Source organism: Diceros bicornis, chromosome 11 (genome assembly GCF_020826845.1).
Source record: "Diceros bicornis minor isolate mBicDic1 chromosome 11, mDicBic1.mat.cur, whole genome shotgun sequence".
NCBI classification, from domain to species: domain Eukaryota; kingdom Metazoa; phylum Chordata; class Mammalia; order Perissodactyla; family Rhinocerotidae; genus Diceros; species Diceros bicornis.
In genome coordinates, this window is record NC_080750.1 from 41,901,770 (window position 1) to 41,928,364 (window position 26,595).

The following is a 26,595-nucleotide window of genomic DNA, read 5'->3' on the forward strand; positions in this document are numbered from 1 at the left end:
GCCCCCTGCTGGAGAATGTATAGAAATGAGCCCACAGAGCCTAGTCAATATTCCTACTGGACTTCAGCTTCTTCGAGATGGAATCTTAGAATGTTAGTGCTGGAAGGTACCATAGATGTCCTGAAACCCCTTCATTTATCAAATGAAGGGGCTGAAGTCCATATCAGGTAAACAACCTAAATAACATTACATGGCTGTTAGTCTCTGTGTTGGAAGCTGAGCTTAGGAGACGAGTACCATTTCTAGAACCTCTTTAAAAAATACACTGGTCCCTCTGAAGCAATGGGAAGTGAAGAAAAACAAAAGGGTACAAGAATTTAGTTATAGTTTTTACAGCCCCAAATCCAAAACAACTATTCAATATTCTGTGTAATGAATAGACTTTCAATCTAGGCCGTGTAAGCAGAAGAGTGAATTTATTATCAGTCTAAAATAGGACTTGCATAGATATATGACAAAATATGCTTTATGACATTAATCTGTTTTGCACATATATAATGAAAATGCATCTCAAATGGTTAACCTACGTGGAGGTACTTTGGAAAGGATAATAGTATTTGGAAATACTATTACATTATACAAATGTAATAAGTATTTCCTATTTTGATTAGGAATATATTCATAATTGATTACCACAATGCAAAAAAGGAGGAACTTTTCACTTTTATTTCATTTCATTTGGTGCCCAGAGGGGCCCAATGCCTGCCTCCACAGTAGGCACCAGAATACAGGGGAAACAGCATACAAAGAAAACCAGATGTATCTTGTGCCTAAAATAAATACTAATTTGACACTGCCCTATTTTGAAGGACATATAATGCACCTTTGTGGGACTGTATAGAACAGACCGTAGTTTTGGTCTACACTATCTTTGTGCACACATGGCTATGCTAACCCACCTTCTTTAGCCTGGGAAATTTACAAATAAAATGATGGCTTCATTTAATTTCTCAGACTGTTAAGATGGAAATCTAATTTCTAGTATAACAGCTGTAAAAAAAATACTAATCACTTACCTCCACTCATCATCGGCAGAAAGCTTTGTGTGAGAGATCTGAAAAACATAAAAAGAGCCGTTCTCAAAATTTCCTTGTTTTCTTAGCTTCTATTTTACAGCATTACATGGGGAACCCAAACCATGAAAAACAGCGATGTTTGCTAGGACTGGAATAATTTAGGATGAAAGCCCTAATAATATGTTTGCTTAAGGAATTAAAACACACACACACACATGCACACCCCCCCCCCCAAACAAAACAGTAAACAAGTCACTATTAATAAATATTTGATTCTGCTCCTAGGTTGGAGAACCAGATGAGGCTCCATTCCTGTGGTTCTGTTTGGCAATTCAGTCAAGGTTGTACAGTGTGGATTCCCAATAGGCAGTGTCACCCTGGCTTCTGGGATATGTGTGAATCTGCAAACCCCTGAAAAAACATCTATTTTGCTAGTGTCTTCAGTGATGCCCATGAGTTAATATCATTTTCAAGTTCAAGGTTTTAGAGACAGAGCTGACCAGAGGCTCTACTTATTTGGAGCATTTTTGTGTCCTCCTGTTAATTTAATTTAATTTGAAGCCTGGCCCCAGGGAAGGGGGTAATCTGGCCTTGCCCTTGTAGACTGAGCTGGACAGCACAGAGACCATCCCCAGGAAGTGCTCTTGGACGACCTACTGAGTGTACGCACATGCTATCTTCCCTTGATCACTGCTAATCCACTACATTTGGTCATTTGAAACCTTTAAGGCCAATCATTGGAAAGACATAATCTTATAACTTCCATGGAGAGCACAGACAGCTTAATCTTTAGTCCAGTAGTGTTAAAAGCTAAACTCCCCAATGATGGCAAAGAAGGGAAGGCAAATAAAATATTTGTTACACAAATCTGATATTAACCAGATTTTTTCTTCAAATGGCATAACCAATTCTGACAGATGGAAAGAAATAATGCCATCCATTGTTTGATCCAAGATTTCTCTGACTTCAGGTAAACAGATTCCATGATAAAATCTGTGCTTCTGTCAGAGGCTTGAGGGGTTCCCTTACAAGAGAGAACAAGGCTCCAGATGACACAGCGAAGTAGGGGCTTAGGCAACATTTGCACAATGCTGGGGCTTGCTGGATGACGCCAGGAAAGAGGAAGTGGGTGAAGCAACAGGCGATGCTGACAACTTCTCCAAGGCTCCCTGCCCCTGCTGATCCCACCAGGTGGTCCCTGATACTCCAATGGAGGTCATAGCAGCTGGGCTCAAGTGCTGCCTTCCAGGAGCAAAGCCTTAGTGGCAACCCTCAGGGAACAGCTGTACCCGAGTGCCCTCCTTTGTCTGATAAGTCCCTCTCTACTAACTTCTGCTTTGGGGGAGAAAACATTGCACCGGTTTGGAGCCCTGAGCCATGCAGCCACCCAGCACCAGAAGCACCAAACACTGAGCTGACTGGTTCTTTGGACTTTGGGCACATCTCTAACCTATGTTTGTCTCCATCTCATTAGAAACTGGGGATTGATATAACAGCTGCTCTTGTCTATTTCACTGGAATATTCTGAGTATAAATAAGACACTATATGAGAGTTTTGTAGGAAAGTGCTTCATCCGAGGGCCAATTATCTCAATAAAAGTTATAATCTATAGGACTACCGGGTCCTTCTCTTTTTGCTGTTCACAATCCTCAGGTTCATAGTGCTGCTTGTTAAGATCAACTTAAAACAGGGAACTGGGTTTTTAGTTAAGTTGAGAAGAAACATTCCCTTTGCCTTTTACTAGCAATAGCCTTGGGCATAAATGAGTAACTATCCACCAGATTCCAAGTCATTTTTAATGAAGTATGATAAAAATTATGGTACTGAAGACCAAGAAGGCTTAGGTAGTGGAAATTGTAGCTGAAAAGATTTCTGCTAAATACAAGTAAGAACTTCCTTAGATCAAGTGATATTGAAACGATTCTCTTATTTCCTAAGGAAAAAATGAACTACGATGATGAGGAGGAGGATGGTGACACTCTTAGAGACATCTCTTTTCTAGTACTAGTTCCTTATAGTACAATATTTTCTTCTGCGGTGGAGTCTACTTTTTGACAATTTTTCCTGATATATTATTATGTAAGCCCATTCCAGATCTCAAGAAGATGTATTTTGGAAATTAAAACGACATTAAAATTCATCTGGAAGGATAAGCATATAAAGATAGGAAATTCAGAAGAAAAAGAATAGACTGCCGACTTGGCCTTCCAGACACTGAAATCCACAATAAAGCCACAGAAATTAACTGAAAGCAGTACTGGCCCAGGGATAGGAAGACAGATTAATGAACAGAACAGAGAGTCTATGAATAGACCCAAGTACATATGATAAATGAGTCGCTTCAAATCAATGAGGAGAAAATGGATTGTTCAATAAATGGTGCTGAGACAATTAGCTAGGCATTTAGAAAAAATATAAAGCTGGATCCATACGTAATTACTTGCTTCAAAATAAATTCCAGATGGATCAAATATTTAAATGTAAAAAAGAAAATCTTGAAAGTGCTAGAAGAAAATATGGGTAAATACTTTAATTATCACGTGGTGGAGAAGGCATTTCTAAATATGATGTAGAGCCCAAAAATTATAAAGTAAAAAGATCGACAGATTTTGAGGACATAAAAATCAAATGCATTATAATCATCTATTTTTGAAAGACAAATTAAACTGGGGAAAATATTACATATGTGAGAGGCAAGAAGTTAATAACCTAAGTAGAAAAAGAACTTTTACAATTTAAATAAAAGAGACGAACACTTCCAAAGGGCGAAGCATGTGAACAAGAAATTCACAAAAGAGGAAATACACGTGACTAATACATTTATGGAAAGATGTTCCAACTCACTAGTAATAATTGTGTAAAAGCCTTTGTGAAAACAGGGTGATTGTGCTAAGACCTTCAGGAGGACTGAGGGATCGAGGGGTGTTAGCACTCTGGAAACGGGGGTGCAACTGGGGTTGAAAACAGAAGGTTCCATTGAAAGTCGGTTTAAGACTTAGCATTCTCGACCCTGGTGGAATTCCAGCGGGGCTCAGAGGCACCAGGCATGCACAGTGTGTGTGTGTGTGTGTGTGTGTTGGCGGAGGGGGGTGGGGTGCGGAGACTGCATTGAAAGTCCTCATCTGAATGGAGAGAGCCCCAGCTAAGTCCCCTAGTGGCAGATCAGCCCCCTACATCAGGCCCCAGGGGCTCTGTCTTGCTTTAGAAGGCCGTGTGCATCTCAAACTGGAAACACAAAAACTTTTTATTTTTTATCTCTTAAGAAAATATTTTGAAAGTTTGGTAACAGTAGAAATTGACTGGACAGGGATGATGTGGGGCTGACACCTGAGGTAGATTATGGGAGAAAGAGAAGAGAAAAAGCACAGCCTGTGCTCTGGGAAATCACAGACCGAGTTGTTAAATTTGGCCACCCTAAACCATCCAAAGCAGGTGAGGGCAGACCCCCTCGTCACTGCACTGCAGTGAGGTAGTCTGGGAACAGCTAGGAACTGCCTGGAAATCCTGATCTTGAAAAGTGAAGTGTGCAGCAGGGGACCTGTCTACCAGGGACCTTAGGGAGTCTGATGGGATCAGTTGTCATCCCTGGTTTAGCCCTGTAGTGGGTTGAATTGTGTCCCCTCAAAAGATATGTCCAAGTCCTAACCCCTGGTACCTGAGACTGTGACTTCATTTGGAAATAGGGTCTTTGCAGATATAACCAAGTTAAGGATCTTGGGATGGGATCATCCTGGATTTACGGCGGGCCCTAAATCCAATAACTGGTGTCCTTATCAGAGAAAGTCAGAGGGAGATTTGACACACAGAGACACAGAGACACAGAGGAGAAACACAGAGTCATGTGAAGGTCATGTGAAGACAGAGGCAGAGATTGGAGATATGCAGCCACAAGCTCAGGAACACCTGGAGTCACCCAAAGCTGGAAGAAGAAGGACTCTCCCCTAGAGTCTTTGGAGGGAGCGTGGCCCTGCCAACACCCAGATTTTGGACTTCTGGTCTCTGGAACTGTGAAAGAATAAATTTCTGTTGTTACGGCACACCTGGGAAACTAACACATGCACATCCAAGCTACACCTTTCCAGGCCCAGTAGATCCCTGCTACACTCAGGTGTGCGGGCAGCAGTGCAGGTAGGAAGAGCACGGCGTCTTACAGCCTCTGGGTCGAGCAGGCTGCAGACAAGGCTGTCAGAGCAGCTTGGTTTATGATCTTTAGACCTGTGCCATGTGGGCCTTTATTTGTATTCTAACCCTGGGCCTAGTAGAGGCCAGCCTGCCTAGCTGGCTTGGAATGCTGGCAGCCAGACACACCCCTTGTACACAGAAGACCAGAGGATTTCTCTCTGGGGAAACCATCTGGGCCAAGAGAAAAAACCTACCGACATGGACCGTAGGTGTTCTCCCTACGAAAAGGCCCAGCTAGGCCACCCTCTAGTGCAGCCAGCCTGTCAACAAGCTCTCCCCACTCACAAGAGCTTCCGAACAGTGTTTTAGAGTCTTCCCTTAAATACAAGCAGATGGCTAAAGATCACTAGATGTTTGAGACAGGAGAGGGTTCTGCATCCATGATGACAAGGATGTAATGCTTTAAAAAATATAGAGGAATAAACAAAAGCTCTTAGAAATGAAAAATATGAGAACAGAAATAAGAAATCTAATGGAAAGTTTGAAGACAAATTGAGAAACTCCCTCAGACAGAATAAAAAAAAAAAAAAAACCAAAAGATATGGAAAATAGGAAAGAAATATAAGAAAATTAGAGAATCTGACCAGGAAATCTCATATCCAAAAAATAAGAGTTCCAGAAAAGGAGACTAGAGATAGCTGATGGCAGGAAATTTATAAGAAATTATAGAAGAAAATTCTCAAAGATACCTGTTTTCAAATGAAAGGACTTACCAGGTACCCAGCACAAAGGACGAAAAATGACCCACATCAAGGCGCATCAACATGAAGTTTGAAAATTGTAGGTTCAAAAGGAAAAGCCTTTCCAGAGAGACAACACAGGTCGTATGCAACGGATCTAGACTCAGCACAGCACTGGACTTCAGAACACCAGCTCCACACGTTACAAGATAGCAGAACAAAGCGTTCAAATTTCTGAGGGAAAATTATTTGTATAGACAAACTACCAATCAAGGTTGGAGGCAGAATAAAGATATTTATAGACATGCAAAATTTCAAAAACATTTACCTCCTACGTGTCCTGTTCCAGGAGGCTCCCAGAGGATGAGCTCCACTAAAACAACAGAGTAAATCGAGAAAGAGAGAAACAGGAGATCCAGGAAAGAGAAGCGCAACCAGGACAGCCCCTTCCAGGTGAAAGTATTCCCCAGGAGGATGGTGGAGGGGCATCCAGGATGGATGTCTGTGCAGCAGACTGAAGATGCAGCCAGCCTGGCTGGACCAGCGGCACAGGCGGTTTCACCAAGTGCATCTCGGAGAAAAAGATGAAGCTAAGAGATCGGCCAATGTGTTCCAACGTACGGAGAAGATATGTACAATTCTGGCAGAGGGTGTGGGGATGAACAGATGAGTGGTACATGGAAAACGAAGGAAACTAAAATACTCACATAGATACAATAATGTAAGCAGTGAATAAAGACTTAGCCACAACTTGTGATATAACTAAATTGAGAGAACGGAAGAAAGGGCAGCAGTGGGACTAGGATGGAGTGGACAGAGTGGTGTGAGAGAGTTTAGTTCTCATCTTCCATAGTAGAGAATCAATACGTAATATCACCGACTAAAAAATCAAGAAATATTGCACAATTGTATTATTTGAAATATGGAGCATATACTAGAAAACATGGCTCAAGGAGTTGAAAGGCATTGCCTCTGGGGAATGGAAGTCAGGAATGAGCAAGAGTGGAGTGGGAGTAGGGTTGCTGTTTTTCTGTTTTACATCTTATAGAACTACTTGACTCTTTAAATTTTGGATGTACATAATTTTAATAAAAATTAACATTAAAAAGAAAATATTTCCATAACAATGAGGTATAATTTTCACCTAAAAGGATGATAAGGGGAAAAATGTTTAGTAGCCAGTGCTGATGAGGAAAAATGCCCTTCTTGTGCCCTTCAGGTCCGGGTGTACATTAAGACAGTTTCTCTGGAGAGAAAATGGCAAGGCATGTCAAAATTTTAAGTGTTTGTCTATTCTAGTGTAGAATATTCTAGGAATATTCTCTCAGAAAATGAAGAGACAGATACACAAGGAAGGATGACACAAGTATTCACATAGTTCTACTTATAATATTGAGAAATTGTCAACAATTTACTCAACCCGTGGGCAATTGGTTAATAAGTTATGATATATCTACACAAATGAAATCTATGTGGCTCTTTATTTTATTTTTTTTTTGGTGAGGAAGATCAGCCCTGAGCTAACATCCATGCTAATCCTCCTCTTTTTGCTGAGGAAGACCGGCTCTGAGCTAACATCTGTTGCCAATCCTCCTCCTTTTTTTTCCCCCCAAAGCCCCAGTAGATAGTTGTATGTCATAGCTGCACAGCCTTCTAGTTGCTGTACATGGGACGTGGCCTCAGTATGGCTGGACAAGCGGTGCGTCGGTGCGCGCCTGGGGTCCGAACCCGGGCCGCCAGTAGCAGAGTGCGAGCACTTAACCGCTAAGCCTATGTGGCTCTTTAAAATGATCATGCAGATCTGTATTTATTGATGTAGAAATATTTCCATGACATATTGTTAATAGAAAAAGCATGCTCCAAAAACAGTTGTGTATAATATGAGCCTATTAATGTAAATGTATAATTATACAGAATAAAGAACAAAGAAACATCCAAAGAGACAGATATCCAAATGGTTACCAAATGTTAACATGAATGATCCATGGGTGTGATGTATCTTAGGATATTTACTTCTTTTTTATACTTGTCTATATTGAATATATTGTACATGAACATATGTCACTTAGGAGAAATTAAGAAGTCATTTTTACTCTGCCCTCTCCTTTCTCCTTCTCCTTGTCTCTCAGTTGCTAAGTCCTTTTTTTCCTATCTCTGCATCAACATTCCTATTTACTTCTCCTCTCCTTTTAGCTGGCCAAGTCTCACTTTTGAGCTCGATTCTTCTATCTAGGTGCCTCCTACGTACCTCCACTTGGATGTCTCTCAGATACATGAACTCAACCTGCCTCAAACTGAACATATTAATTTTCCCTCAAGGTGTTCCCCTTTTGATGTCCCTCATCTTACTCAAGAGCCCCACATCCCATCCATCCAATGCTCAAAGCAGAAATCTGGGGTACCATTCTTGGCCCTAACCCTCCACCTCCAATCCTTTACCCTCCTCGCAAACCACTTCTTTCTACCTCGATGACCTCTATGCCATCCATTTTTTTATTCATTCAACAAATGTTTATGGACTGCCTCCTGGGTGCCAGGCACTGGAGTAGGAGCTCGCATACCATAAAGTTGAGTAAGACAGACAAGGTTCCTGTTCTCATGAATTGAACCTTGTGCTCTTGAGAAAGTATGGACAATAAAAAAGTAAAGAAAACAATTACCTAATGTGGTAAATTCTATGACGACACTAAACAGAATGTGTGATAGAGAGTAACTGGCAGGGGAGGGGCTGACTCTTTAGATTGGGTGTCAAGGGAAGGCCTCTCCAAGCCTGAGGAGAGATGGAGCCAGGACCTCAGAGTGTTCCACTCCTCCCTGGGGCCATTGCCTTCACTCTTTTTCTCCCTTCGAACAGTGAAGGTTATCTTACTAAAAGCAAATTGATCACATTATCATCCCCCTGCTTGAAATCCAAGTGGCTGCCCTTGTCGTTGACATGGCTCTTAAGGCCCTGTATCCCTTTTCAGCCTCGTTTCTCTCCACTGCCCCTTTGAAGCCAAGCAGAACTTTCCTGTCCCCTGAATGCTTTTCCTCCAACTGCAGCCCCCCTCTGGGGTTGCCTTCAACTCCTCTTCCTCCAGGAAGCCCTTTGGGTTAGGGCCCTCTGGTAGGCCCACTGTCCCCTGAACACTGTTACCACACTGCGTGGTCACTGATGGTTTATTTACTTGTCTGAATCTGTACGAGGGCAGGGCTGGGCCTTACCCCACCACTGAATCCCCCCTATCTGGTACATCACACACTCAATCAACATATTTGAAAAAGGCCAGCATCCTAGTTCTGGCCCTCATCATTTCTCACCTGCACTGCTGACTACAAACTGATTTCCCGACTTTCAACTCTTCCCTCACAAAAATCCAGCTGCTGGAAAAATATTGCTAAAACGAGCGGCAAAACCAGAACTGCTGTCGCTGCGACATACGTGAGCAGGAGGTAAGGATGCAAGGTTGGGAGTTCTGTGTTCAGTGATACAGAATTCATGTCATAGGGCGAGGACAAATCTCCCATGGATGGAGGGGTGGAGAGGGGCTGTGTATGGCCTACCCCAAGGCAGAGAGCAGTTTTTGGGCAGAGGTGGGTCCTCTCGGGGGAAATCAGAGCCTGCAAAGCAGGCTTCAGACAAGCAGAAGAGGGAACTGGTGAATCCATGCTCTCTGCTCTCTTGTACCCCAACTTGGAGGAGTCTCAGGTACACAGGGCTAGTTGGCTCAGTAGACCCCAGGGTGTGCAGCTGGGGAGAGGGGAGCATGGGGAATAGGGAGATGGGATCTGCTACAAAGAGGTACACAGGGAGCTGGGCAGACTCGTGTCCCAGATCATGAGGTTGTACGCTCATTCATTCACTCATCTATTCATTCAATAAACATTTACTAAGGGCCTGACATTTGCCAGACTCTGTTCTAGGTGCTGGAAATATAGTAGCTGCAAGGCAGATCAAATGCCTGCTCTCGTGGAGCTCCATCCAAGGCGATACACAAATAGACAAATAGATATGCTTCAGGTGGCAATAAGGGTGATGAAAGAAAATAAAATAGGTGAAGTTTACAGTGAGGGGGTGCTATAATATATAGGGGGGTCAGTCACTTTTTATGAGGTGGTCAGTAACCATATCTATTTTTCTTTTAATATCCCCATCTCTTGTAAAGTCTGGTTTAAACCAGCACTTGTCAAACTTTGATGTGCAGACAATCACTCAGGGATCTGGTTAAAATGCAGATTTTAACTCAGTAAGTCTAGGGTGGGGCCTGAGACTTTGCATTTCTAACGGGGTCCTAGGTGACACCTTGGCTGCTGGTCCCTGCGCCACATAGCCTTGTTAGAGGGTTTAAGGGAAAAGCTATGAGTCTCTCCCAGGGCAGAGCTAACAGAGAGGCCATGCCTCCTGAGGGCAGTGGGCAAGGCAGTGACATCAGCCTTAAGGAAGAGCAAACATCAGCAGCAAAAGTGACACTTCTGCCCCTCCCAGCATGCAGAGCTCTCCATCCATAGCCCTTTTGGATGATCTGGGTTTGAACTCAACAAGGAAGCCATGGAGTTTCCTTACAGCTTCCCCCATTTTAGAGAATAAATCCCAAATGCACAGTCTGGTACCCAAGGCCATCCACATCCTAGCTCGTCCTTATCTTTCATTTCAAGCCTTCATGAACCGCAGATTTCTGCCAGAGTCCTAGTGAATATGCTCCTCTCTCTGCCTTCCCCATGGTCACCCCTCCTACCCCCAACAATTTTGTTCACCTTCAAGCAATTTGGTATTGTTGTTCCCTCCATATAGAATTCTCCTTGCCCCTCATCACCACATGGCCAGATCTCTTCATTCATCCTCCAAGGCCCAGCTCAAATGCCACACTTGCCATCAGCCTTGCCCATCCCCCCTGCCAGGAGCAATCCCTAGCTTCTTAGAAATCCTACAAAGCTTCACCTGAATCTATTTTTGCGACAGTAATCTCTTATTATCCTCTATGAGTTACTTTTGTCCTTTCCTTCCAGGATGTGAGCTCCTAGAGGAAAGGTCCACCTCTAGTTGCAAACGCCCCCCCCACCCCACGCCCCCAATGTGTAGCACAGTTCCTGGTACCTGGTCAGGGCCCAAGAATTGTCCTATGAATGAAAAATAAAGTAACGACAGGATTCGAAATCACCACCAGCAGGAGGAAGAAAGTGTTAGCCCAGTGCTTCTCAAAGCTGGAGCATCAGCATCTCCTGGGATCTAGTTAGACTTGCAAACGATCAGGCCCCATCCCAGAGGTGAGGAATTAGAAACCCTGCGGGCAGAGCCCATCGATCTGCGTTTTAACTAGCCCTCCAAATGATTTTTTTTTAATAATTTTATTTATTCATTTATTTTTTCCCCCAAAGCCCCAGTAGATAGTTGTATGTCATAGCTGCACATCCTTCTAGTTGCTGTATGTGGGACCCCGCCTCTGCATGGCCGGAGAAGCGGTGGGTCGGTGCGCGCCGGGATCCGAACCCCGGCCGCCAGCAGCGGAGCAGCGCACTTAACCGCTAAGCCACCCCTTCCGAATGATTCTGAAGCACACTCCAGTTTGAGAACCAGAGGGTCAAGCCTGATGTATATCCATGTTCTTCAGCGGTCCTCCTCCAATGCCCAGGCCTTCACCTGGGCCCTCCAGCGAGGCGGAGAGGGGCAGCCAGTATGGGGGGCAAGGAATGGACGGGGATGAGTCGGATAAGCCGCATCCAGAAAGAGACATAGTGGGTGGGGAGCGAGAAAGGGAAGGAGGGAGGAGAAAGGAGGAGGAGGGAGAGGGTAAGAGGAGGAGCAGAAGAGGGAGATGAATAAGGGAGAAAGAAATGGACAGGAGTTCGGCTCCCCTGCAGTGGGACAGGGTGAGGAGAAGCTAGGAGCATCTTCCAGAAGGTTACCCGCCCCTCCGTCCCCAGCGGGTTCACACCCGGTAGGGGCGAGGGTCTTGGAGACCTATCTGTGCGGCCCGCCCAGCCCCAGCGTGAGCCTCGAGACCCCGGCCCGGTGTCCCCCGGCCTGCGCCCGCGCCCGGTACCTGCTCCTGCTGAGGGGGCGCCTCCAGCACCGGCGCCGCCTTGCGCGCCGCCGCCCCCAGCGCCATGCCTCCGCGGCGCAGAGTCGGCTGGGGAGGTCTCCGGGCGTCCGCACAGGGGGCGCCGCTCCGACCACGAGCCGCGGTGGGAGCTGAGCCTGCGGCGGCCCCGCCCCGGGCTGCGCGGTAGCGGGCGCAGGGAGCCTCCTGGCGCGCCCGCCCCTCCGCCCCTCGCCGGCGCTCTGGCCTCCTCCGGAGGAGGGGAGCTCCTGATCACCATTACCGTCACCACTGATGAGACCCTTAGGGTCTCTGGCCCTCTGTAGTGAAGCAGTTGTCAGCCACCATCGCTAATAAAACATCCTGCGCCCTGCCCTGTGCGCAGAGCAGGAACCAGTGGTTTTGTTGCTAGGGGACGGGGCTGGAGGATGGCTCAGAGGTAGGTGGGCATAGATATGGGGAGTACGGAGAGTGAGAAATAGAGATGAGAGAGGGAGCAATAGAGATGAGAGAGGGAGGGAGGGAGAGAGAGGAATAGAGATTGAACCTCTGTTGCATCCCCAGTCATGTTTCTTTCCCTGGGCCCACTGCCCCTTCTTCCCTCAGTTATCTGCAGTTTTAATAATGTGGGACAGTTCCCTGGTAGAGTCACACTTGGCTCCTCCACTGATGACAAAGGAGAGAAACTCCACTGTGGGAGAGAACCCAGGCCCTCTTGGACCCTGTGCTGTTCGGGGTCACGTGTCTTCCCCTGGGGAAATCACCCACAACTTGCCTTTGTCCCCTGCACCTTCAAGGGGCACTCTCCTTCCCCTTACCCTTAGTCTCAAGTCTGGACTCATGGCTGGGAACAAGCTGGAACGTTTATGCAAGCCTGTAGGAATACTTGCGTGTGAACTTAGGGTAATAGACAAAGAGGAAACACACAAGTAGATGGTTTGACTTACAAATATGGCTTACTTCATTCCAGTTTGTGACAGCTCATCTTTTTCAACACCTGCAAGGAGCTACCAGTGGAGACTGACCAACAGGATGGACGTGTCCTTGCCATTGTGGAACTTAAAAACCTAGCAGAGGTTAGAGACAAATAAACATCCGGTACACTTTGTCATGGTGGTAAGCGCAAGCTTTGGTTTCCCAGCCATAGGGCACTTCAGAATCCCATGGAGGGATTGTTGAAACTCAGATTGCTGGGCCAGACCCCCAGTTTCTGATGGAATAGGTCTGGGTTGGAGTCTGAGAACTTACCTTTTTGACAAGTTTCCAGGTGATGCTGCCTCCTGCATCCACAGACTGCCTTGTAGCAGGATGTTGGAGAGAGTGTTCCAGATGGAGGCAACAGGGGACGCAAGGGCCTAACGGTTGGAGAACACAGTGAATTGGAGAAACTGAAATGAAAGTAACAGCTGGCACTGCTAGAATGCTTACTACGTGCTGGACCCTGTTCCCACCACTTTACTGCATTAACTCATTCAGTCCTCACAACAGTTCCATGAGGTAGGTGGTGGTGTTATTGCCACTTTACACACGAGAACACTGAAGCACAGAGAGGTGCAGAATTTTGTCCAAGTTTCAAAGCTAGTAGGTGGTGCAGTGAGACTTTGAACCCAGAGAAGACTGACTTCGTGATCTGGCCTCTTAACCACTCAAGAAAGTGGCTGCAAAGGTCAGTGGGGGCCGGATCAAGAAGGTCTGTGTAAATCATATTAAACAGTTTGATTGTAGCCTAGGGAGGATGGGAGTCATTACAGAGTGGTAAGCAAGAAAGTGACATTACTAGACTTGCCTTTTGGCTTCAAGAGTGGGGAGGAGAGCTTGGCTATCACTCAAGACAAAGACCAGTTGGAAACCTATTGCTGTAGTTCCAGCTACAGACGGCAGTGGCCTTGGTGGTGTATGTGAGTGTGTGCAGGGATGGGGTGGAGGGGTGGTGGAGAGGTGTGGATGGAGCGGAGCAATTTAGGTGATAGAATCCGTAAGACTTAACTGATCCTCAAGGATGGTGCTCAGACCTGTGGCTTGAGCAGCTTGGCATTTGGGCAGACGGTGCTGCCATCCCTGAGAATGGGAATATTGAAAGAGCAGCAGATTTTGGAGAAATAAAGATAATGAGTTCATTTGGACATGTTGCCTCCCTACCTAGCTTCTGGCCTGTCTTCATGTGGCCACTTTTTCTCTCCAGTTCAGGATGTCCTCAAATTCATCTGGATTTTTCCAAATCAGCACCATCTCCCCAAAAAAGAAAGATCTAAATGGAAGTAGCATTTCCCTGTCCTATAAAATTCTGGCCCATTATCATTATATAAGTTCTGGCTCCCAGATGTGACAACCTCTTCCCTGGTTGATTGACTCCAGAAACGTCCACGTATTTCACTGGAGACACAAGTTAACACAAAGGTAGTCCTCTTCCTTCTGGCTTCAGCTCAACAATCATATCAGAATAAAACTCTTAAAGTCCATTTCTCCCTCACCCCAAGTGATGGAGTTGTTCTAATCTAGTCTCCTCTCATACCCGATTCCTTTTGTAACCTAATTCCAGGTGGCTGGAACCAATATCTTGCTTCTCAATAAGTTAACCATTGCTTTCTGGAGTAGTTCACCCAACCAAAGTTAATTAATTTGCAACTTTGTTTCCCAAATGAAATGATTGACAGCTGAGTCTGTCATTAATCCTGGAATAGATGAAATGTATTCCTGTTGCTTAGCTCTAATCTCTTCAGCATATTAGCTGTAGTCGATGCATCCTCCTGTCTAGAGCCCTGAGGTGATTGTAATGATGTAATCGAAGAAATGAGCTAATGTCCTAAAGGTGTTTGAAGAAAAAAATGGAGTCAAGAATACGGCCGGTGGCGTAGCAGTTAAGTTTGTGCATTCCGCTTCAGCGGCCTGGGGTTCGCTGGTTCTGATCCTGGGTGCGGACATACTCACCGCTCATCAAGCCATGCTGAGGCAGCATCCCACATAGAAGAACTAGGATATACAACTATGTAGTGGGGCTTTGGGGAGAAAAAAAGAAAAAGAGGAAGATTGGCAACAGATGTTAGCTCAGGGCCAATCTTCCTCAAAAAAAAAAAAAAGGAATCACTAGCACAGTCTGGTGGTCGGAAGAGGCTCTGTGCTAAGGCTGTAGGCTTGAAATCATAGCAATTATTGAGAAAAAAAAAAAAGAATAGCTAGACAGTTAAGTATGGTATTTGGTGCAGGAATAGAGAAATAGATCCATAGAACAAAATAGCCCCCAGATGGACACATGCATTTACAGGAAACTAGTTTTATGAGAAGAATGGCAAATCAGCAGAGAAAGGATGGACTATTTAGTAATTAGCTTATCCATCTGAAAAAAAATTATGCCATACTGGGACAAAAATACCAGCTGGTTTAAAAAGCAAAACTTTAAGAAGATGATTTAAAAGAATCTTTATCATTTCAAGATAGTAAAAAAATATATTAAACAAGACTCAAAAAGAACAAATCATAAGGGAAAAGATTAATAAATTAGTGTATGTTAAAATTTAAAATTTCTGTGCAACAGAAAGTTGCCATTAAAAAGAAGCAAGCCGTAGACCAAGAGAATATATTTGCATTTATCCAGCTGTCAAGGATTAGTGCTCAGAAAAGACAGAACTGTTAGAAATTAATTTTAAAAGAGTGTAAATCAATAGAAAATGGGCAAGGGATGTAAACCAATTTGAAGAAATAAAATTTTGAGACTTTTTTTGGTGATTCTAAGGGAATTAATTATTGCATTTATGTATATGTGTGTTAACCTAGAGTGCATGCTTCACGGGAATGCCTTGTAGATGTTAAATTACTTATCGCAAAGTGGCTCCCTTCGCCTTCCTACCCACTCTCTGACCATTCAGTAATTTTTCCCCTTTCTCTACTATCCTTCTGAGGACAACCAAACTGCCTCAGGTGGATGGTGCCACCTAATGATTAGATCTTGCAGAAGTCCACTATATGGCTTTACAAATGATCTTTTTTCAAGTAACTTTCTTTTTCAATTTGCTTTCCTCTTTTCTCATGTCTCTTTCATCTTTGTAGATAAAATCTGTATTTGATCCTTAGCATTACAACTAAAATGGGTGATTCAGAATGTCTCCAACCAGGTGCAGTGCTGGGCACGTGGAGTAGGGTGGTGGAGGGAGAGTCTAGACAACTGGTGGGGCCTGTCCTCTGTGAAAGGGATGGCAATAGCAGGTTCAGCCTGCATGGGGGTGGGAGGTTCAAATTCAAAACCATCCAGGCCACGTGAGTATCCAAGAGCTTGTCTGATCTCAGAAATCAGTATGATAACAAGTGTTGGAGAGGATGTGGAGAAAAGGGAACCCTCATACACTGCTGGTGGGAATGCAAACTGGTGCAGACACTATGGAAAACAGTATGGAGAGTCCTCAAAAAATTAAGAATAGAAATACCATATGATCCAGCTATTCCACTTCTGGATATTTATCCAAAGAACATGAAAACCCTAATTCAAAAAGATATTCGCACTCTTATGTTCATTGCGGCATTATTCACAATAACCAAGACTTGGAAGCAACCTAAGTGCCCACCACTGGATGAATGGATAAAGAAGGTGTGGTATATGTATATACAATGGAATACTACTCAGCCATAAAAAAGATAAAATCTTACCATTTGTGACAACGTGGATGGACCTTGAGGGTATTATGCTGAGTGAAATAAGTCAGATGGAGAAAGCCAAATACTGTAAGATTTCATTCATATGTGGAAGATAAAAACAACAACAACAGCAAACAAACATATAGATACAGAGAATAGATTGGTGGTTACCAGAGGAGTAGAGGTAAGGGGGAGGGTGAAAGGAGTGAAAGGGCACGTGTGTATGGTGATGGATGGTAATTAGACTTTGGGTGGTGAATATGATGTAGTCTACACAGAAATCAAAATATGATGTACGGCTGAAATTTATATAAGTTATAAACCCATGTTACCCCAATAAAAAAATAAATAAGCTTTAAAATTAAAAAAAAGAAAAAAGAGAAATCAGTATGAAAGAGACACCAAAAGTTTTGCACTTCAGTGTTTCTTGGGGTCGGGGTAGACTGGATCATTAACGGGGCTAATCATTCCTAAAAGCAGAGGGACACTGAAGCCAGGTCCCACCTTGGGTGATGAAATGGTTGCACAGAGATAATTAGGCTACCTCCCTTTCAGTCATCACCCAGCCCTCCACTCCACACCCTCCCATCCCCCTCTGGGTGCCGGGTTGGCCTTCAGGTGCAGACACTAGCCTCTTAGAATTGCCAGAAATCGTGCATGCTGGTCTGATTCCCAACTGCCAGGGGTCCTGACTACAGGCCCAGTTTTCCATGCCCGTCAGCCTCACTGGATAGACCTTTTCATCCTCCTTTAATTAAATCTGCTTTTGCTTAAGCACTAGTACTCAAGACAAGTGAGAGATACTCAACTTTATTGTTCATCTCATTCTGTAATTATGAGTGTTGTAACATTATTGGCTACTACTCTTTCTTGGCTAAAATGTGCAGTGTTTAGCTCTTATATGGTGACATGGAGTTTTGTGAGCTGGTGTGTGGCCCTAATCACCATTTATAACATCGCTTCTTTGGGAAAGTGTGTTCTGCCTTTCAAACCGCAGCCTCCAAATGCGCGTTTGGAACGCAATCCGTTTGTGAGCTAGGAACCCTCTGTATTAATGTCTCTTGGCCCAGGGCAGCCCCACAATGAAACGACATGTGGTTTAAGGTTCATGTAACAGCCAGTTCATTTACATAATGTTAGCTGGAGCTCAGCTTTCAGGTTCTCGGGTTTCTGGTTAATTTGGAATAGGGGAGGCAGCAGAGTCACAGCCATCAGACAACGGCATGTATGGGGCTTCTCGCTCTCTATGGGGAGAAGGCACATTCCTGCTTTTCATGGTTTACTCTGCAGGTTTTAGGACTGAGCCTCTTCCTAGGGCAAGCTTTTCAGTTCCGTTGAAGAATTGGTCTTGAAAAAGAACTCCTTTTAGAAACCAACTATACTTTCAAGCCTGGAAGTTCGGGTCATTCCAGTGTATTGAGTGCAGGGGCCCTCTCAGCAGAGGAGAAAACCACATTTAAATCCTTGATGGGGCTCCTTCCCCTCCCCTCTCCTTGTTTTCTTTCCCTGTGCCTCCTCTAAGTCTCATCTTTCCTAAGTTAGAAGCCAGACAGCCTGTCCCAGGCAAGCCAGTCTCCACTGTCCTAACTATAAAAAGAGTTCATATCTATCATACACCTGTGTTTGTGTGTCAGGCACTGGGTGAAACACGTTATTTGTCTGATATCATTTAATCCTTAAAATGACCCCCAGAGACAGGTATCACCATCCACATTTTACAGATGAAGACATTTAAGTTAGAAAAGGTTAATTGCTTTATCTGAGAATGTATAGCAGCAACTGCTGCTCTTCTAACTCCCTAATCCCTGGGTTTTGTGGGAGGCCCACTGCTTCACTGGGGGTTTCCCAGGAAACCCCATCCTGGGGTGGAAGTTGTATTTGTCATTTCTAGTTAAAACCAAGGACTTGCCATCATAATTCTTTCACCTCGGGTTAATTGCCAAGATCACATTGCACCTTTGTTCTGCAAAAGTCACATTCTCATGGAAGACAAATACTAGTATTCCTAATATTCAGTTATGGAAACAATGACAAGAGGACACAGTTATTTTCCCCTGGAGTACAAATCCTTCCAGTGTGCGCCTCTGCCTTACTTATTATACTCCCTACCCATGATAAATAAAGCTTTTTATAGTGCCTACTAATGCCAGGTCCTTGACGTATATTTAATCCTCAAAACCATCCTTTAGATAGGTGTACTATTATTATCCTCATTTTACAAATAAGGACCTCTGGGCCATCCCCTCTGCTTATAACGTCCTTTCGTTTTCTCGTTTTAATCTGCGGAAGTCCCACTCCTCATCCAAGGGCCTGACCAACTCTGTTCTTTCACCGGGCTCTCCCAGAACCCCAGTGGGAATACGTTTCTCTCAACTCTTTGCTCCCACAGCTTTTTGCATTGGCCTCTATTCCAAACTGCTTTGTATTCAAGGTGCTGGTACCTGTGTCTCTGTCGGCCACCAATTGCAAACCTCTGGAGAGTGGAGACCCTATTCTAATCATCTTTATTCCACCACTGCATCTAGCACAATGCGTGGCCTGGAGCCACATTGAATTGGTGATGTGGTCACATTTCCAGGACAGGTGGTTTCCCTTAGCCTGTCGCCTGCAAAATTTCCTCCAGGAAGAAGAGGGGGCTGTTGTCACTATGGCCACAGCCTTTCACCATCTACCCATTACAGGACTGTTGAGAACTCTGCACATCCATACGGACTTAAAATAAGAGGACTAAATTGTGCCCTTAAATAATTCCAAGCAGTTCAGAATGTGCATATACTACTTCTTATTTTACAGCATTGTTCATCAGGATGGGGACATATTTTGGCCATCACTTAGAGATGCTGAGATGTGGTTGGGAGAAGAAGAGCAGGTGAAGGGTAATCTTGGGTCTGTTCCATTCTCCCTGTTATCTTATCCTTGTATCAAATGAACATAAATTTTGGTGTTTAGCCACATAACTGCTGAAAACATGTGGCACACATGAGTGTTGGAGATATAGCTGCTTTTCTAATTTATTCTATAAAGGCAGTAATCCTAGCACATCATATAATAGTTGGAATAGTGTACACATGGAAATGAAACACAAATTTACATTATTTTGGAATATCAGAGAAATGGAATATCAACATTTTTGGTTGTTTGTTGTTGGTTTCACCCTTTCTTTGGGAAGGATTTCAATTAGTCCAAGTTACTAAATGGTTATAAACAAAAATTTTGTGCTGGGCGTGTTGTCTAATTATGACTATTTTTAAAATTTAGTGTCTTGGCATAAAATTACTTATGTGTATTTAATTTTTATGGTAAATACATTTTTCTGGGTCCCAAAAGAAGGAAAATTTTAGAAGTTGTCCTGGATAAGATAGTTAGTGGATAACTTCGGGAATAATAGACTTTACTAGTTTAAGATTTTCCTGAAGATCTTATGGATATCCATCAAAATGGCCACAGTTTTGAGGAAGACTCGAAGGAAGGTTTATCCTGTTACAACCATGGAAAAGGACATTGTGTGGTCTCAGTGCACAGCAAGACTTGAGTCAGGGTCCTGCTTCTTCTGTTCTCTAGAGATTTTGGGAGAGAGCCTCTTTATTTTTTCCTGTTAGTTGCTATTGTGTCCATACTCTAAGTATATATTTAAGGCATTAGTATAGTGAAATGAGAATGAAAAACTTTTGATAATATGTCATCTGAGTGAAGAATCACCAAAGAGAATGGGAAGAGCTGGTAACCTGAGTGTGAAGAACTTGATCATTTACTGGACTTGGAGTAGGTTAATGATCTTTGCTTTCTAAATGGCCTGAGAAATGGAAAGGACACCAGCCAATGAGGAATAACTACCCATAGAGCTATTCATAAAAGGAAGATAAGGTTGTGGAAAGTGAAGTTCAATTTGATTTAGTGCGTGTTGATTTTGAGGCATCTCTAGGCCAGGAAGGCAGAGTTGTCCACAGTTAGAGACAAATCGAAGCTCAGGAGAAAAGTTAGGGATAGAGATAGAGATTTGGTGTTTGACAGTGGCGAACTCTATAGGCATGAATAACATTGTCCAGACTTTTGTAAAAAGGAGGTGGTCCAGGAGTATAGTTGATAGTTAAGACAATGAGATTTAAAAATCAAACAAATTTAGCTTCAAGTCTCGATTATAACACATTGTGTGACCTTAAGCTTGGGACATCTGAATTTTTTTCAATAACAGATTTGAGATATAATTCACATACCATACAATTCACCCTAAATCAAAGTGCGTGATGCAGTGGTTTTTAGCATGTTCACAAAACAATGTAACCATCACCACTATGTAATTCCAGAATATTTGCATCAACCCAGAAAGAAACCATATTCATTAGCAGTCACTCCCCATTGCTCCCTTCCTCCATCCCCTGGCAACCACTAATCTACTTTGTGTTTATATAGATTTGTCTGTTCTGGATGTTTTATATAAATGCAAGTATACAATATATGGCCTTTGTGTCTGGCTTCTTTCACTTAGCATAATGTTTTCAAGGTTCATCCATGTTGTAGCATGTATCAGTACTTCATTCCTTTTTATGGCCAAATAATATTCCATTATATAGTTATACAGTCATGTGTCATTTAACGAAGGGGATACATTCTGAGAAATGTGTTGTTAGGTGATTTTGTCATGCGACCAACATAGAGTGTACTTACACAAACCTAGATGGTATAGCCTACTATACAACTAGACTACATGGTACTAATCTTATGGGACCACCATCATATGTGGTCTGTGCCACATTTTGTCTAACCACCCATCAATTGATGGATTTTTGGGTTGTTTCCACTTTTTGGCTATTATGAATAATGCTGCTCTGAAAATTTGGATACAAGCGTTTTTGTGCCTATATGTTCTCAATTCTCCTGAGTATATACATCTAATAGTACAATTGCTTGACCATATGGTGACTCTATGTTTAAGATTTTGAGGAACTGCCAAACTGTTTTCCAAGTTAGCTGTACCATTTTCCAATCCCACTAGCAATGTATCAGGGTTCCAATTTCTCCACATCCTTACCAACAGTTGTCGTTATCTGACTCTTTGATTCTATCCATTCTGGTGGGCGTGAAGTGGTATCTCATTGTGATTTTGATTTGTATTTCCCTAATGACTGATAATGTCAAATATCTTTTCATGTGATTATTGACCATTTGTATATCTTCTTTGGAGAAATGTCTAGATCCTTTACCCATTTTTAAATTGGGTCATTAGTCTTTTTATTGTTGAGTTTTAAGAGTTCTTTATATGTTCTGGATGCGAGTCCTTTATCAGATATGTGATTTGCAAATATTTTCTTCCATTTTGTGGATTGTCTTTTAATTTTTTTGGTAGTATGCTTTTGAGGCATGTAAGTTTAAATTTATCTATTTTTTCTTTTCTACAGGTGCTTTTGGTGTCATATCTAAGAAATCATTGCCTAATGTTAGGTTGTGAAGATTTACTCCTATGTTTTCTTCTAAGAGTATTGTAGTTTTAGGTCTTATATTTAGGTCTTTGATCCATTCTGAGTTAACTTTTGTATGTAGTGTGAGGTAGAGGTCCAACGTCATTATTTTGCATGCGATATCCACTTGTTCTGGCACCATTTGTTGAAAAGACTATTTTCTCCCTATTGAATTATTGTCTTGGCACACTTCTCGAAAATGTGTTGACCATAAATATAACAGTTTATTTCTGGACTCTAAATTCTGTTCTTTTGATCTATGTGTCTATCCTTATGCCAGTACCACACTATCTTAATTACTGTAGCTTTGCATTAAGGTTCGAAGTTGGGAAGTGTGAGTCCTCCAACTTTGTTCTTTTTTTCCAAGATTTTCTTAGCTATTCCTGGTCCCTTACATTTTCATGAAAATTTTAGTATCAGCTTGTCAATTTCTGCAAAAAAAGATAGCTGGAATATTGATAGGGATTGTATTGAATCTCTAGACCAATTTGGGGGAATATTGCCATTTTAGCAATATTAAGTCTTCCAATTCATGAACATAGGCCGTCTTTTCATTTATTTAGCTCTTTAATTTTTTTCAATGATGCTTTGTAACTTTCACTGTACAAATCTTGCACTTCATTTGTTAAATTTATTTCTAAATATTTTATTCTTTTTAATTCTGTGGTAAACGGAATTGTTTTCTGAGTTTCATTTTTGGATTGTTCAATGCTAGAGTATAGAAATACAATAGATTTTTGTATGTTGATCTTGTATCCTACAGTTTTGTCACGCTCATTTATTCTGACAGTTTTTTGGTGGATTCCTTAGGATTTTCTAGATACAAGATCATGTCATCTGCAAACAGAGGTAGGTGTTTTACTTCCTCCCTTCCGATCTGGATTCTTGTGCTCTCCTCTCCTCTCCTCTTCTTTTTCTCCTTCCTTCCTTCTTCCCTCCCTCGCTCCTTCCTTTCTTCCTTTCCTCCCTCCCTCTCTTCTTTCTTTCCTTTTTTTTCTTTTTTGCCTTTTTGTGGTGACTAGAACTTCCAGTAATATGTTGAATAGAAGGAGATATTCTTTGTTTTTTCCTGATCTTCAAGGGCAAGCATTCAGTTTTTCACTATTAAGTATGATGTTAACTGTGGAGTTTACGTAGATGGCTTTTTCAGGTTGAGGAAATTTCTTTCTATTTCTAGTTAATTGAGTGTTTTTTTTCCAGAAAGAGTGTTGGATTTTCTAAGGACTTTTCTGCATTTATTGATATGATCATGTGGTTTTGTCCTTTTTTCTATTAACATGGTGTATTACATTGATTGATTTTCATATGTTAAACCAAGCTAGCATTCCTGGGATGAGTTCCACTTGGTCATGGTGTGTAATTCTTTTAATATGCTGCTGGATTGCTGAGGCTTTTTGCATTTATATTCATAAGCAATATTGGCCTGTAGTCTTCTTTCCTTGGGATTTCTTTGTTTGATCATAGTATGAATTGGGAAGTGTTCTCTCCTCTTCTATTTTTTGATGAATTTGTGAATGACTGATGTTAGTTCTTCTTTAGATGTGTGTTAGAATTCACCAGTGAGGCCATCTGGGCCTGAGCTTTCTTTGTGGGAATTTTTTTTTTTTTTTTTTTTTTTGCTGAGGAAGATTCACCCTGAGCCAACATCTGCTGCAAATCTTCCTCTTGTTGTATGTGAGCCACTGCCATGGCATGGTCACTGACAGATGAGTGCTGTAGGTCCATGCCCATGAACCAAACCCAGGCTGCTGAAGAGGGGCATGCTGAACTTAACCACTAGGCCACCGGGGCTGGCCCAGAAAATTTTTTGTTTATAATTCAATCTCTTTACTTTTACAGATTTATTTAGATTTTCTATTTGCTCTTGAGTCAGTTTTGATATTTTGTGTCTTTCTAAGAATTTGTCAGTTTTGTCTAGGTTATCTAATTTGTTGTCATAAAATTGTTCATAGTATTCCCTTACAATCCTTTTTACTTCTGCAAGATTGGTAGTAATATCCCTCTTTCATTCCTGCTTTTAATAATTTGGATCCCGTCTCTTTTTATTTCGGTCAGTCTAGCTAAAGTTTTGTCAATTTTGTTGATCTTTTTAAATAATCAACTTTTATTTTCACCTATTTTCCCTATTGTTTTTCTATTCTCAATTTTATCTATTTCTGCTCTAATCTGTGTAATTGCTTTCTTCTGCTTGCTTTGGGCTTAGTTTGCTCTTCTTTACTTGTTTTTTTTTTTTTTTTTTTGGTGAGGAAGATCAATCCTGAGCTAACATCAAATGCCAATCCTCCTGTTTTTCTGCTGAGCAAGATTGGCCCTGGGCTAACATCTGTGCCCCTCTTCTTCTACTTTTATATAGGATGCCACCACAGCATGGCTTGACAAGTGGTGAGTCGGTGTGTGCCTGGGATCCGAACCTGTGAACGCCGGGCCGCCGAAGCAGAGTGCGCACACTTAACCGCTGCGCCACCAGGCCAGCCCCGATTCTTTACTTGTTTTGTGCGGTGGAAAGTTAGGTTGTTGATTTGAAATCCTTCTTCTTTTTTAATATAGGCATTTATAGCTATTTCTCTCAGCACTGTTTTAACTGCATCCTCTACATTTTGGTATATTCAGTCTTTGTTTTCATTCACCTAAATTTCAAACACATTTAGGAATGTGTTGTTTAATTTTCGTATATTTGTGAATTTCCCAAATTCTTTTCTGTTGTTTATTTCTAATTTCATTCCATTGTGGTTGGAGAACATACTTTGCATGATTTTGGCCCTTTTAAATGTATTGACACTTGTTATATGGCCTAACATATGGTCTGACCTGGAGAATGTTCCATGTGCACTTGTGTGGTGAGTTCAAGGTTTTTGGGGCTGATCAAAGAAAGACAGGAACATGAGATGGCAGTATTGCACAATTGGGCAGTATTTGGACAGAGTTGCGTGAAAGGGGAAGTCCCTCACAGCAGGAGACCTTCCAGAGACAGAGGCTACCACCTAAAAGGGGAAGAGCGTAAGGGAACCCCAAGGGAAGAGGGGAATGGAGAGGCGGCTTATGTGTCAAGGTGATGTCACTCAGCAGCAAGGTGGGAATCTCTGGGTCGGAGAGCTCTGAAGGGCAGCAGCAGTGTGAGGTCTTTTATAGCCATAGGCTTTGTCTTATCTATGCCTAGCAGATATTGGTGGAGTTTTGCAAAATATGCAAAGCAGGCAGGCTCTAAATGGCTAAAAATATGCTTATTTTGGATATATTTAAAACAATTGGATATGTAAGAATTTGAGTTTGGCTTTGAGCTAATGGCACCAACCTGCTGTGAAAAAATAAACAATGTAAGAGCCAATATACAGGGGCTATCTTTGGCCCATTTATATAACAATTTGAGAAAAATGTGTATTCTGCTGTTTGGTAGAATGCTCTGTAGATGTGTTAGGTCTAGTTGGCTTATAGTGTTGTTCAATTCTTCTATTTCCTTGTCGATCTTCTGCCTAATTGTTCAATCCATTATTGAAAGTGGGATGTTGAAGTCTCTAACTATTATTGTTGAATCATCTATCTACTTTGTCCCCTCTCTGCACATCTCTCCCACATTCTCCTTTGCCCAGGTAACTCCTTCTCATCCCATAAAAAGTAATTCAGGATTCATGTTGGTGGTCTGGCTCTGCTGGGCAGGGGGTAACTTTACTGGTTTGAGTGGTTTTCAGTTTAATTTTTCTTTTCTAGCCTCGCATCTCAGGCCGGTGTGTACATTCTAATCCTCTATAGGACAGGAGCTCACTGGAGCTGAGCCAGGAAACGTGAGGGGTCCATGCTACTCTCAGAACTTCTCCCCTTTCAGTTTCAGCAGTGAGTGTTAATTAAGATTATTAGAAGTCCAAAACATTAGAAAGATTATTATGATCTCCCCACACCACCCCCGTATTTTCATTCTGAAAACCAAAAAACCACTAACTTATTTTAAAAAGTATAAGTAAGTATACAATGATTTGGTTTTCCCTTATGAAGACTATTTTGATGCTTTTTAAAAAAATCAAAAATCGAATGTCTTTCTCCTTTTTTCCTGTTTTGGGAACCCCTGCTTTATTGGTACCCTAAAAACAGTGTTTTGCCCATCATAGGATTAAGCACGACAAGAAAGTCTCCTTTGCCCCATGGGACCTGGGTGTCAAGGTGCCCACAAGGGTGTGGGCAAGGCTCCTACTCCTTCCTCCTATGGCAGACACCATCAAGGTCAGATGTATCTCCTCTTCTACCAAATGTCTGTTCATGTCTTTTAGCCATTTTCTAAGTGCATTGTTTGATTTTTTTACCGTTGAGTTTTGAGAGTTTTTTATATATTCTAGATACAAGTTCTTTGTCAAATATGTGGTTTACAAGTATTTTCTCTAATCTGTAATTTGTCTTTTCATTCTCTTAACAGGGTCTTCCCACCACCACCCCCCTACAGCTTTACTGAGGTATAATCAACAAATAAAATTGTAAGATATTGAAAGTGCACAACGTGATTATTTGATATACATTTAATAGGGTTTTTGGATAACAAAAGTTTTAAATTTTGAAGAGGTTCAATTTATCAACTTTTGCTTTTATGGATTGCACTTTTGATGTCAAATCTGAGAACTCTTTGCCAAATCC

At 42.3% G+C, this 26,595-nt stretch overlaps 1 protein-coding gene across 1 annotated transcript in view; it reads right to left on the reverse strand.

Moving 5' to 3' along the window:
• Positions 1–11,965, reverse strand: part of RNF175 (ring finger protein 175) — a 47,098-nt gene extending 35,133 nt beyond the window's left edge. Inside the window, exons 1-2 of the mRNA XM_058549771.1 lie at positions 11,900–11,965; positions 1,017–1,054 (exon numbers count right to left, since the gene is read on the reverse strand). Coding sequence (XP_058405754.1) covers positions 1,017–1,054; positions 11,900–11,965 — 104 coding nt within the window. The remainder of the gene's footprint in view (positions 1–1,016; positions 1,055–11,899) is intronic.
• Between the last annotated feature and the right edge of the window lie 14,630 nt (positions 11,966–26,595).